The following is a 14,045-nucleotide window of genomic DNA, read 5'->3' as shown; positions in this document are numbered from 1 at the left end:
CCTAGCCCACTACCACTGATGATATACACCCTATGCTCCTCAGCCGTGTAACTTGAATTCTCACTCTCTCATTCTCTCACTTCTCTCTCTCAAGGCTGTTGAGTGTTCCTTGGTGTTTCTTCTTCTCTGGTGATCTCTGAGTGTTTACACAATGGTTTATCACAGGTGATTATGTGGATAAACGGGTGTGTGGGTGGAGATAAGCAACTGCTTCGGTTGTTTGAGTTCCAGAAGAAGTTAGGGTTTTCTATTTGAGAGGTTTTCTGTGTGAGTGGTTCCAGGAGAGGTTGGATCTGGTGTTGAGGAGTTGATAGGGGTTGTAATATGTGGTGTGTGAAGTATTTTCACGGTTGAATTCAACGTTGCTCCCTTGGATCGTTACTTTGGTGAATAGATCTGTACTATTAGCGGGTGGCTGAGCCATAACTGTTAGATCTATGCGATTCCTTTGTTTTCTCTCTATATTATGTATTTCTCATTTAGATCCGAGAGGATCTTGTTTGTATCACTGATATGTGTGTACAGTGTGCAGGTTCTTGATAATTCTTGGAGCCTCAAGTCCAAGATGGCATTGATCAAGACTATAGCTACTTACTGTGTAATAGCTGGTGTTAGCTTGTAATAGCTTGTATAAATCAGTCGCGTGGTGGATAGTTTGACTGAGCTATCTTGTAACAAGACCAAAGAGGTCTCGGTAATTAGTGAATCCAAAGTAGCCCGATCCCTACAATTATCTCAAGTTATCAACCTTCATTTTTTAACTTGAAACTAATGTTTTCCTTTTGTCTTGATCTAGTATAATTAACTTCCCAAACTACTTTGAATAAACTAACCACATTTTCCAGTACAAAGCCCAAGATCTCATCCATAAAACAAGAATCCTTCCAAAATCTCAATCTGAATATATTGATGCCATTTTTAGCAACATGCAGCATGCACAAATCTCCATAAATCGATTGTCTTTGAATATGGGAACTAGCCATTCATTGATTGTGTTCAATAATCGAAGAATTTGTGAAAATCAGTCTGGAATGTGCTTTATTGAGTGTCCCAAAGAAATGCCACTGCAAGAATGTAAAGCTGTTTTAGCATTTTCACTTAGTTTTTTTGAATTTTTCCCATATTTTTTTTATGTTTCTTTAAGCTATATAGCTCTCAGCTTTCTGACATATGGTACCATAGACTTCAGAAAAGGAAAAATACAGACAGCCAATGTAATAGAAAAGAATCTCTCTCTTATCTCTTCTTATCTGTTTTTCTGCATGAATAATTACAAGTTTTGTAGGTATGTTTGTAATAAACTGCCATTCTGCAGCTCTCTTGAATGCCATTTCTTCTTCATCTGTAAAGAGAGATATCTCTCCATCACTGTTCTTGTACTTACGCATTTATATCAGGAGGTTTTCTTCTTCTTGATATAAAAGATTCAATCTTTTTGGTACCATGGTCTCAGAAGATTCATCATCATTTCAATTTCGGCTCTCTCTCTCATTAGGCTCTGTCCCATTTGGAGAAAGAGTCATGAATCCTGCAGCCTATCTCATTGCCATGAAGGAAGGTTGTGGGATGGGATTTGATGACTTTCCACAAATCAACCAGTCATGGTGTGGGGGTGGGAACCCGAATCAGTCGTTTGTTGCTTCGATTGGGGGCTCGAAATACCTGCAGCCAGCTCAGTCGCTTCTTCGAGAAATGGTCAGTGTTGGCGGGGAGGGAGTTGATGCGAGTAATCGGAGATTTATGGATAGGTTGGGCAGGCGAGGCGCCCTTCGCGTCTCGTCTAAGCTCAAGGCAGAGCTCTCTGGCTGTGAGTTGGTGTGTGATGACCTGCTTAAGCTCATTGGCTTGCTTGAGGAGGTAGTTTTTTGCATTGGTGTTGAATTTGTGTGTTGATCTTAATCAGTTCTTGATCAAGAATGCTTATTTGGATTGAATTTGAATTTTCTCCATTGATTGATGTTAGTTCCTGATCAAGCATGGTTATTGATGGTGAATTTGAATGTGCTACTGATTGAATTAGTGGTGTTGGATTTGAATGTTCTATTATTGACTGATGTTAGTTCTAGATCAAGAATGATTATTGATGTTGAATATTGATTGATCTAAGTTGTTGATCAAGAATGTGTTAATGATTGACATCAGTTCAAGATCAAGACTATAGATTGATGTTAGAATGATTTTTGATGTTGAATATTGATTGATCTAAGTTGTTGACAAAGACTATTGATTGATGATAGTTCCTGATCAAGAATGGTTATATTGATGTTGAATTTTGAATGATCAAGAATGATTATTGGTGTTGGATTTGAATTTGGATGTTGCAGGTTGAGATGAGATATGAAGAGTATTCCCACCACATGGATTATCTGATCCGTTCATTCGAGGCCATTGCTGGCACGGGTGCAGGGAAGTCCTACACGGCCCTCGCCATCCTAGCCATGTCCAAGCACTTCTGTCGTCTAAGGAACGCGATTCTTGCACAAATCCACACCACCAAGCACAAACTCCTCAAGGACACACGGCTAAGCCTATTTCATCAAGAATCGAGATCCATCCACGCTTGGAGGCCCCTCAGAGGCCTGCCCGAGACTTGTGTCACCATTCTCCGTGCTTGGCTCTTCGGACACTTCCTGCATCCGTATCCAAATGACTCGGAGAAGCTGATGTTAGCATCACAGACAGGCTTGTCAAAGAATCAGGTAGATTCTTCCTCGAGAGATGATGTTCAAAGGATAGGATTGAATGAATCTCTGTTTGTTTGTAGGTTTCGAATTGGTTCATCAATGCTCGAGTCCGGCTTTGGAAGCCGATGATTGAAGAGATGTACAAAGAGGAGTGTGAAGATTCATCCACAGAATCTCATCAACGCCTCCAACTTCACTAGATAAATATGGACTTATTTTGTAGTAAAGACATTATATATGTACACTTTTCTAATCATTTATGTCTTAGTCGAGCTTCCATTACTTTCATGCATATCTTCAACACATGAGATCCCCTATTTTTGGAGTACTATACTAATTTCTAATATTTTAGCATATAATTTTGAGATTATTGATTAGGGGCTTAGGGCCGACTAGTGCAATTACGATTTTTGCACTATTTTTATATCTATTTTGTACTTTTTCAATCTATCAATTTTATTTATGGTATTTATTATTTAAAATGTTCAATTTTTATTAAAAAAAAATAAGTATACTATGAGTAACTTTTTACATTCATATAAATTAGACAATTAAGAATTTACAATTTTGAGAATTATTACAAGCAATGTAGACAATATTTTTGCATGCTTTATGTCTTTATTATTGAGTTCTTTTTGAAATAAAATATTATACAATACTGCATTTAAAAGAAAAAGAGATTAACGTGATTCTTTTATTAGGGGCGTGTGGTTCGTTTTTAACCACTCACGTTTCGGAAAGATTTAGTAGTTTAGTTAATTATTTCTATGAAGTGAATATTAAATAATAAACACACACGACCATTCAATGGTAAATGGTAATTACATAAACTGATGCTATTTTAGGTTGTAGGCATGCCGATTATATACTATCATTAATAGACTTAGGTGACCCTAACACTTTGCATGATCCGGTTTATCGCATTCAACATCAAATATGCTTACATCTCGCAAATAAAAGTGGGAATTCTCAATTTATTCCAATTTTAAAATATTCTTAATTTATTTTTAGGTTAATAAAATATACTATTATACGTTCTTAATAAACAATATGCTAATAGATGATCTTGAGGTCATTTGAACTATCAAATTATATGCAATTTCTATTTCTATATAAAGTTAAAATAATTAAATAAAAAAATGAAAAATGGAGAATCTTAAGTATTGCCACGTGTACAAGTGAGGGGTCACGTGGGAGAAATAGTTACGCGCCACACGTGTGAACTGGCGGTTAGATCACACGCTTTCGATTATGAGGAAAAATCTAAATTTATCACATCTAAAACACTAGCCTTTTTACACACCCATCTTCTCTCTTAGCTCTCTCTCTCGCGATGACCACCGCTTCCTCACGCAAGGTCACTTTACGTTTCGGTTATGATCAATTTTGTTTGTGATTATGTTGTGTCGATTTCTAATTTTACAATTTTGGAAAAGTATCGTTGTACTGAATTGTTTTCTTTTGGGGGGACTGATGTTTGGGGAAAAGGCATTGAGCAAGATCGCGTGCAACCGGCTGCAGAAAGAGCTTGTAGAGTGGCAGGTGAATCCGCCCGCCGGTTTCAAGCACAAACCTACTGATAATATCAAGAGGTTACTTTTTTAACTGAATTAAAATCAATTTGGCTTTTGATTTAGGAATCGGGTAGTACTGATTGAGTTTTTTGGCATGATTAGATGGGTAATTGAAGTGAACGGTGCGCCAGGAACGCTCTATGCCAGTGAAATGTACCAACTTCAAGTTGATTTTCCGGAACATTACCCTATGGAAGCGCCGCAGGTGTGTTTTTGTTTTCCTTTTTCTGTTGTTTTTTGTGTGATTTGTGAGGAAATTGAGAAATTTTGCTAGTGTTCCTTTGTAGGTTCCACGGTGTAAAGGTAATTGATTTTTTCTTGTTTCTACTGCAGGTTATATTTATGCATCCGGCTCCCATGCATCCTCACATTTACAGTAATGGACATATATGTTTAGGTTTGTTTTCTATGCAATTCCGACTCCCTCTCTCTCAATTGGCTGAATTATACTGGATATTTTGTTCCTTCTTTATTCGTAAATATCTTTGCTTGTTTGATTCTATTATGGTGTTTACTGGTATGAAATTGTTATCTGTGGGTGATAGACAAAAGTGGTATGATACTACACAAATTATTTAAGTAAAAATTTTAACTTCTACTCCTCTGGATTTGATTAATAGAATGTGTACTCTTGTTCGTTCTATTTTTTGGATAAAACTGCTCTTGGCAGCTGTGGTACAAAACATGATACAGTGTCTTCTTTGTAAGCACTTATGTTTCTACATGAATAGATTGGTCTAGAAAGAATTTAGTTTTGTAAATGAAGGTTTAGTGTCAACTTTCACTTGCTAGGACATGTAATTTTGTGAATCGGATTATTGTATATTGTAGCCCTTCCTCTCATTCATTCTTTTGATATTGTTTCTGTTCTGTTTTTGCTATTGTACTCTCATGTTTTTTGCATTCGCAAGGTTGATTTTTTTGTTTACATTGCATATAGATTGTAAAAATATGTTTGGTTTACTTATGTTTTGGTATAAAGTAAGCGCTAAACAAAGCGTATGTACCTTATTTTGGTATATTCTCCTTAAAATGCGAAGTATTTTTAGTATGCAAATGAGTAGAGACTTTGTTGTTGCCAAGCCTGTGTAAGACAGTAAAGGCCTTCAGTGGTTCTTGCATCATTAAAATGAAATGGGTTTACACATGGTAAAAGCAAATCCTGCTTGAGGAATGCATCAGAGTGGACTAGTGATGGAAAATAATATGTTTTTATGCATTATTTGCACTTTACAGACCAGCAAAACCTTAATATCATATTTTGTGAAGATTTTGCTGTGTAACTCTTGTAGAAATGTCACTTATGACCTCTCTGAGAGACTGGGAGCCTGAGACCATAGAAAAGAAAAAAGTGACTAGGGTACAAGTATAACACTTCAATAAGTGAATTGAGGTTTTCCGTTAAGATTGCACCTATATTCCAGCATAATGTTACTGTACTTGGGGTCAGTTATTTGTCTTAATATAAGATATGTTGCTATGCGAATCACAAAATTTCTGAACCATCATCATTGGTATGAGCCCACTGAATATGAAACTATACTAGAAGTTATGGTTTTCGTATCATATGTAAAGATTTTGATCCTGTTTTATTAAATCCTTTCATCACACTTACATATGAATTGGAAAATGAGTCAGCTAGTAGATGTCTTCTAGAATGTAATGGCAGCCGAAAGTCATACTTTCATTGAACTTTAGCCATGAAGTTATTAGATAAGTGATACTTATTACGGATTTATTTGTTACTCCTTGTTAGTTTTTGTTGATCTTTCCAATCTAAAAAATAAAGAACAGGAGAGAACCACCGACAGCAACAAGAACAAAAGATGGGAACTTGACAGCCACATAATGTTATTGTGCAGATATTTTGTACGACTCTTGGTCCCCGGCTATGACTGTAAGTTCGATTTGCATCAGCATTCTATCTATGCTCTCAAGCTCCACGGTGAAGGTTTGTCCAGTTCTCAACTGTTTGAGTTCATCTTCAATCATTATCTGAAGCCCTGTACTAACCTGCTTAAAATATTGTCTGGTGCAGCAACGTCCAGCTGACAATGATCGGTATGTTAGGAACTGTAAGAATGGTAGATCTCCGAAGGAGACGAGATGGTGGTTCCACGACGATAAGGTGTAGTCTAACATGGAGAAACATGCAACTGGGCCTCAGTCTAGTTCATAGGATATTTTCTTCCCTTGAAAAAGATTGTGGGAAGGCAGAAAAGAAAAGCAAAAATAAGTGTGTTGGAAACAAAACGGTGTTTTGTTTGAACTGCTGAGGATGCCTTGTGGTGCATCAAACAATCCATAGCAGCAGCTAATGTTGATATGTTGGTATATATATGTTGCTTGGCTGATAAATTGCTTAAAACTGTTAGCATCATGAGATGAGGCATTATATAACTATACTACTTTATCATTGTTATTGAGGGGTCAAACAATGTTGTTTGATCTTTTAACCTCACTTTTAGTATTGGTTACCGATTAATCTGGATATGGAGAAAAATTAATTTATACTCTTTCACTCTTCAGTCTATTAACAATATTGGACGTAAGATAGAAATATTGTCAGTGGAGAATATAGTTTAATTAAATATACTAGGGGTGTGTTTGATTGGTATGAGAGTGTAAGGTATGAGAGCATCCACAATGGTAATAGGCTAGTCATAGGCTAGCCACAAACTCCTCCTGCCACATCATCAGGACAAGCAATAGGCTAGCCACAATAAACAAAATTATAAAAAAACAAATAATTATCAATCACACAAAATACGGAATTAAGTTTACGACACAGATACGGGAAAATTCAATAATAATATTAAAATTAAAAAAGTACATTAATTAAAAAATTACATTAATTAAAAAAAATCTAACGACGTGCAGTCCTCCGCGCCACAACTCTTCAATTAAATCCTTTTGGAGTCGAATGAGCATCCACTTGGCGCATGTCGGCATGTGCCTTGAGGCGGCCGACTTCATCGTGAGGTACCTGCTGGGGTTTGGTGCCCCTTGCACAGCGGAAGACATGCATATACAAATAAATCAGATCTACAGATCTATTTGACCGATTATGGGATTAATTGATTCACATGTTAAACACAGAATTGCATACAAGAACGCACAAAAATCATGATTAAGGAATTAAAACCTAAAACATGAATCTCCTACGGTTTAGAATTACCGATCTGATTCTCCAAAGAATCGATGATTGCTTGCGCCTTCTCCACGTGATGTTCTTCGTACTCAATCACGAATCTTCTAATATGTATCCCGGACTCAGATTATGACCTTTGGGTGGGCAAAGCTTGTCAGAATCGAAAAGGGCTTGATTAGAAAGAAGACAAATTACAGAACTGACTTTTTCGTCTACTCCCAGAGGGGGGAACGAAAATCATGACTTAATTAATTAATAATCTCCTTTCTAATCTCCTTTTATATTGAGTTATAATGGGCCAGATTAGAGATCCACAGAGGTTGGACTTGTGCCAAACCTGTTGGACTTTTACTAATTAAATTGAGCCCCGATTTAATTTAAATCCAAACAGAATATTATTATCATCCACTATAGTATAATAATATTGACTGTCCATCCAACCTCAAATTATGAGTAATCCGGGCTTTACCTCTTTAATTTATTATTTCACGTGTTTAAGATATAAATATCCATTAATTAATTTAAGTCTGCTATTTGACTTTAATTAATTAATATCTTTTTTCCAAGAGTTGTCTAGTTCAAAATCTTTATTTATTATTCTGGAATAAATTCCAACCGACCGGGTTTTTGAATAATAAAACCATTTTCGAACACCTCTTGAGGATATTATCAAACTGGACTCACCCAGCACACGATTCATTGCAACAACAATACTAGCATCTCTAGACATTGATCACCACTACCCAAGATACCAGGATTATTGGATTGCGAAAAATCCGCACCATTTGATAAATAAAAGTAGTGCATAATCAATATCGTATGCTAAATGTTATGTCAACAATGATTAAGAAATAACAATCACCGAGACCTCGTCTTTCAGTAAATAGCAAGAAAGACTCATCTCAACTGTTAGATCCTTCAGTGTTATACCACACCAGTGTCGTTTATTTCCTAAGGTAAGGAAACATGTGGACTCACACTGCAACATTTCACGATAGGTAGCCAAAGCCTATCTAGGTTGTGAAATTCTATTTCTCTTCTACAATGAACCGACTGCGTCACCTTCTGTGAAAGTCGTTCACGACCAGTCTACTATGTAGAAGAATTAGACTTGTTTGCTTCTTATACATTTAAATGTTTGAGAAACATCTTATAAATGCATAAGCAAAAATCAATGCGATAAAATTACTTCTTCTCGCCTTGGGTTAAAAGTATATTGTAGAATTTATTGTATACAAGCAATTCTATCCGTGCAACATGCTCGAAATATGCTTTTCAGTATACCAATCATAACAGTACCCCCCTTCGTACGTTGGGGGCGGCCACGCCGTGGCTTCAGCCGACTTCATTAGCATCGTCATTGGCCCAACTAGTCAGTTGTACACCTTCATCTTCGACAATCATGTTATGCAGGATAATACAGACGTACATTATATCAGCAATGCAGTCGACATGCCACAAACACGTTGGACCCCTAATTGCCGCCCATCGAGACCGGAGCACACCAAATGCACGCTCCACGTCCTTGCGGCCGACTCTTGCCGTTCTGCAAAATAGGCCTTCCTCTCATCTGATGCGCATCAGATCGTCTTCACAAAGACGTGTCACATAGGGTATATCCCATCCGCCAAGTAGTAGCCCATATCGTGCTGGTTCCCGTTGGCGACAAAACTGATGATCGGACCGATGCCCTGGCACTGCTCGTTGAAAATAGGCGACGAGTTGAGGACGTTGAGGTCGTTGTTCGACCCAGCTACCCAAAATATGCATGTCAAATCCACAGCCGGTAATCAACTACGGCCTCAAGGATCATCGTGGGATTCTTTCCCTTGTAGTCGGTCGTGTAGAACCCTTTCCATGCAGCGGGGCAGTTCTTCCACTCCCAATGCATACAATCTATGCTGCCCAACATCCCGGGGAACTCATGCTTCTCCCCGTGCATCTGCATCAGATCCTGACACTCTTCAGAGGTAGGGCTTTGAAGATACTAATCACGGAATATTTCATTGACGCCCTGACAGAAATGCTTCAGACAATCCAGGGCAGTCATCTCACCGATGTGGAGGTACTCGTCCCACATGTCTGCCACGCCTCCGTAGGCCAACTGCCTGATTGCCGCAGTGCACTTTTGTATAGGTGTGTGGCAGGATCTGCCAGCCGCATCGTACCTGAACCGGAAACACAAATATCGACGCTCCAATGCATCAATGATACGCATAAACACTTCCCTACGCATCCTAAAACGCCGCCTGAAAAGAGGCGCCCCAAACCGCGGCTCCTCCGCAAAGTAGTCTTCATATAGCCGCTGATGTGCAGCTACATGATCCCGATCAATCACTGCTCGTCGGTGGACAACGGGTGGAGGTCAAGGTACCGCCAGCTGCAAGGCCCTTTGTATCAACCGGTTTATCTCGCGGGACGTATAGGCCTTCGTACTCCTCAGCATCCCCACTACCACCACCCGCGTTACTCATTTCGCGTTATTGCTCTGGTACAGAAATTAAGTGAGAGAGAAAACTCGTTAAAACAAGCAGTGCGAATGAAAATGACGTGCAAATCGCGTATATATAGTGTTTCGAAAATTAAATAATAAATAAATAAATAAAAATGGGCTGGTCGATCGCTCGTCGATCGGAAGCCTGCAATGGCGCCAGCCGACTGGCGAGCGGATCAGCCAGTGCCTGAAAATCGGCGTCCGCTGGCCGATTTTTTCGCCGAAATGGGGCTCGCCGGTTCCAATGGTTCGGCGAGCGGACCGGCCAGCGCCGGGAATCGACTAGCCGGTCCACTAGCCGCCATTGGAGATGCTATGATTGGTTTGTTAAACCCAGTTTTTCATGATAGTGTTATATGTCTTATATCTCAGTTCAATGTTTGGTTGCCCTGATAGCACATATCCGACACCGTCCGATAACATATATAGTTTTTGATTTGACGTCCGAAAACTACTGATAGCAACGACAATGGACAAATATGCCCTCATACACATTATCTATTGACAATGAATAATTAATTAATTTCAATATCCATATTTTTTTAAAATATAAAAAAACACGTCCTACAATAATTTAATTTTAATTTTAATTTTACAAATATTATTGTTATTTAACTACAAATAAAATAAATGACAAATCAAATCAAATTAATGAATCCTACTAAACAACAACTATTTTAATATTTTACGCATTTTGAATTTACTTGGACTATTAATTAAATAAAACACACATAGACATACATGTTAATAGTATTTAAAAAGACATAAATAAAATAATTAAAAAATTTCTTAGATTTTCCTAAAACATAATTACATATTTCTTCATCATCTTTTCCAAACTTGTGCAAAGTTTTTGATGAAGCTTTTTCTAATCTCTTTTCTTTTAATTCGCTTCCTCATTTCTCTTCCATGGACACGAAGCAGGCATAGCGTGGGGTCGACAGAGCTGATGCAGCCTGGGTCGACGGCTGATTTTGGGAGGTTCTCGGAGGTATTCACGGCTGGGTGGGTTACCTAAAATCGTCGGCGGAGGTGGCAAACTATAATTTGTGGAACGCCGACGGAAGGTTGTGTGTAATTCGGTGGAGTGAGGAGGAAGGGCAGGGGTGATATGGTCAATGTTCGGGAACGCCGGCATAGTGTGTATCGCACACGAAAGCCTTAGTTGGGTAACTATCTTAATTTTATCCCGGGTCGTCATGGAGTATATCGTACCAACCAAACGCCCTTATCTTGGACTGGAGTATTACTTATCAAGAAAGTTGAGTAAGTTTTGTGAAGTTATTAATATGAATTCAAATTTTGTGGTATCTCAAAGTTTGATAAATTATTATTAATCCTAAGTATTAAGGTAAAGAAGTTTAAATGATAAAAATATATAAGCATGCACAATGCCATGGTAAGATGGGTATAGATATTTGATAAAATTCAATAATTATGAAACAGGTGAGACTCAGCAGCAGCCATGATCGGGTGGTGGTGTGTGCCCCAACAATTGTTGTGGAGCCGTCGATACTGTTGGAGATTTGGCTATTCGATCTGTTTGGAGAGGAGAGCGACCTCTGCCGCCAGATCGTCCAAATGCTTCTGCAGGGAAAATCCGTTTTCATTTATTTTATTACTATATAAGTAGTAATTATATGTATGTATGTATGTATATATGCGATAATGCAGCTTATGAAAAAACGTAGAACCAATAGAGAGAGGGATTGAACCAGATGAGTTCTGCGCCGGAGAGCAGAATTTATCAGAGAGAAGAATCTCACTCACGACATCAATCTATCTCCAACATAATTAAGTATCTTTGATGAGAGAGAGAGATCAGAAGAAGGGGTGATGACTCATTTATACACCAGGATGAAAAATTGAACAACACAAAATAAATTAAATAAATAAACAAATAAAACAGGAAAAAAGTGGTAGTTAAGAATATTTGGATTTTCGAAAATTTGTTTATAAAAAAGATTAGATTTTTTATTTTTAATCCGTATCGATTTGGATTCACGTTATTTCAAAATTATATTTTCAGATTAGTTCGACTTTATTCAAAAAAAAAATCTTATGAAATCAGATTGCTCACCCCTATTTGTTTTGCTTTATCATGTGTTCAAAAAATGTAAGCTCGACAAAGCCTCAGTTTAAACTCATGACCAAATATTTTCTTCTTAACATTTTATCAATATGTTTCTACTTATTTAAATATGAGTAGTAATATGGAGTAACATGAAAAAATTGTACAGCGTGATTTTAAAACGTCAATCAGTTCTCAAAATTGAAGCACTTTTCTACTTAGTCAAAATTAGGTCATTATTACAAAACCGACCATGGTACTCTTTTTGTCTACCTACGAATTTGGAACACAATAAAAGAGTGTCACACTCTATATCAAATTTAAATGTAGATTCAATTATTGTTTAATATGATAAGGCAGTCTTGATGGACACTGTTTATCAATATTTTGGAGCACTAAAATTTCCTGACTTCTGTACCATGATAAGCAGCTGTTATTTTCATATAAGCAATCAATCAAGGAAAGGGTCTACTTATTCTTTTATCATCAAATGAGATATATGGGAAACAAATTACAATTGAAAAGAAATTACACTACTATATTTATTATTGTATTTATAATTATTTTAAAAGTGATAACAAATTATTGTACTAGTATATGAGAAAACAATTAATCCGGATCGAATCGGACCGGAGCGGGTTCGGCACATGCACATCTAGTAACAAACTATAGAAGAACATGGATCTATGCCCCCAAATTGCCCAAAAATATGAGATGTATGAAGATCACATGGTACCTAACGATACACATAGATTAAAAGTTTAATGTATATGGTTACATAATTCTTTCATAGAAGGTAAACTGTAATTTGTGGGCATATATCACACCTAATTAAGGGTTAATCAATTCTAAAGTAGACAAAATTATGTGATGGAGTAGGTACTTGTTTGTCTCTTTTAATCGTGCAATCAAAATTGAACATCTAGCTAATAAAGTTTGGTTTGTGTTAGCTAAAGATATTATTGATTTTTATAGTTTGCAATTATTGATTGTAGGGAAGCCAAATTACTATAATTACATAGATTTTTTTATTCCCATTAGAATACTAGTTAGTAGTTAGTAATAGCCAAAAGACTAAAACCAAAGTACTTTTTTCCAGTATTACATGTATACAAATGTAATGGGCACCTTTCTTCATGTAATAAGCAACACAACGTATACATTACTTTATCACTTGTAATGAGGCAGCCCTAAATATTTCCTCAGACAAAAGAATGACTTTCTTTCAGCAGCATGTTCGACAAACAAACACAACAGCTCATGTAGCACTCCCACGAGCCGTTTCTCTGATATGTCGCTGTTGGGGTTTAAATTTGAGTAGTCAGCATATGGAGAGACGTATGGGAGTTTTTGCAATTCATCAGACCAATCTTTTATCTTCTGATTTAACCGCAGCCCTTTAGAGGGGAACAACGGAAATGCAATTGCCTCATCAGCATCCCCACTGTATATTCCCTTCCTCATTGCACTCTGCTGCAACATTGACAAGATTTTATCACTTTTTCGGTCACTATACTCTTCAAGAACTGCCAACCCCTTTAATCCGTCTTTTATGTCCACAATCCTAAAATTGCCATTGCTTCCAATATAATCCATAGGATCCCTGAAAAATTCGTCAGGCAACCCTAGATACCACCGCAAGCCCTTAATAACCTTTAAAGGAAGTATCCATCTACTGCCACTCATCAATATAAATATTTTCAATCTCCCCACGATATCATCTCTAAATTCTTCATATACTAATCTTTCCTCTTTATCAAGCGTAATGGCATTATCAGTCAGTCTAAACCAAGGTAGATTATAGCAAGGACCTTTAAACTCTTCAAAGAAAGACGGGTAGTCCCTCAAGAACCTTATAACTTTGATACTTATATCAAATTCTGAGCCTTTTTTGGAGATAGCTGAGATGGGAATAGGATATTTGTCATGTGGCCAAGAGGATGTTGAGATAAAGAAATTTTTCACACCAATTATGGGCTTCAGTTCAAGGGACCTGTGAATTGAATCGATCGAGTCAAAGTAGAGTATTTTTATGATTTTATTTTAACAAAAATTATGCCGAACTCTTTCA

At 37.2% G+C, this 14,045-nt stretch overlaps 3 protein-coding genes across 3 annotated transcripts; 2 read left to right on the top strand and 1 right to left on the bottom strand.

Moving 5' to 3' along the window:
- The first annotated feature begins 1,335 nt into the window (after positions 1-1,335).
- LOC121807609 (BEL1-like homeodomain protein 11) lies at positions 1,336-2,966 on the top strand. The gene is made up of 3 exons (XM_042207874.1): positions 1,336-1,857; positions 2,325-2,699; positions 2,765-2,966. Exons 1-3 carry the CDS (start codon positions 1,444-1,446, stop codon positions 2,882-2,884), a joined length of 909 nt encoding a protein of 302 aa, XP_042063808.1. The 5' UTR covers positions 1,336-1,443; the 3' UTR covers positions 2,885-2,966.
- Positions 2,967-3,968: 1,002 nt separating this feature from the next.
- On the top strand, positions 3,969-6,626 carry LOC121808598 (probable ubiquitin-conjugating enzyme E2 16). The gene is made up of 6 exons (XM_042209166.1): positions 3,969-4,041; positions 4,173-4,276; positions 4,361-4,463; positions 4,592-4,655; positions 6,121-6,209; positions 6,297-6,626. The coding sequence occupies exons 1-6, from the start codon at positions 4,018-4,020 to the stop codon at positions 6,390-6,392; spliced, it is 480 nt and encodes a 159-aa protein (XP_042065100.1). The 5' UTR covers positions 3,969-4,017; the 3' UTR covers positions 6,393-6,626.
- A 6,518-nt stretch (positions 6,627-13,144) lies between these two features.
- Positions 13,145-13,993, bottom strand: LOC121807832 (protein WHAT'S THIS FACTOR 9, mitochondrial-like; the record flags this gene model as incomplete). The annotated part of the gene is made up of 1 exon (XM_042208171.1): positions 13,145-13,993. A coding segment is annotated over one exon (849 nt), but the record flags the coding sequence as incomplete, so codon positions are not given.
- Between the last annotated feature and the right edge of the window lie 52 nt (positions 13,994-14,045).

This window comes from Salvia splendens, chromosome 6 (assembly GCF_004379255.2).
Source record: "Salvia splendens isolate huo1 chromosome 6, SspV2, whole genome shotgun sequence".
NCBI lineage: Eukaryota > Viridiplantae > Streptophyta > Magnoliopsida > Lamiales > Lamiaceae > Salvia > Salvia splendens.
This window is presented reverse-complemented; position numbering and strand designations above follow the sequence as displayed.

Bases quoted from the DNA above. Each gene is read 5' to 3' on its own strand.
- LOC121808598 (XM_042209166.1), top strand. From the start codon at position 4,018: ATGACCACCGCTTCCTCACGCAAG. The intron at 4,277-4,360 runs GTTACTTTTTTA...TGGCATGATTAG, and splicing joins CCTACTGATAATATCAAGAG to ATGGGTAATTGAAGTGAACG. The intron at 4,656-6,120 runs GTTTGTTTTCTA...GTTATTGTGCAG, and splicing joins TAATGGACATATATGTTTAG to ATATTTTGTACGACTCTTGG.
- LOC121807609 (XM_042207874.1), top strand. From the start codon at position 1,444: ATGGTCTCAGAAGATTCATCATCATTTCAATTTCGGCTCTCTCTCTCA. The intron at 1,858-2,324 runs GTAGTTTTTTGC...TGGATGTTGCAG, and splicing joins TCATTGGCTTGCTTGAGGAG to GTTGAGATGAGATATGAAGA. The intron at 2,700-2,764 runs GTAGATTCTTCC...GTTTGTTTGTAG, and splicing joins CAGGCTTGTCAAAGAATCAG to GTTTCGAATTGGTTCATCAA.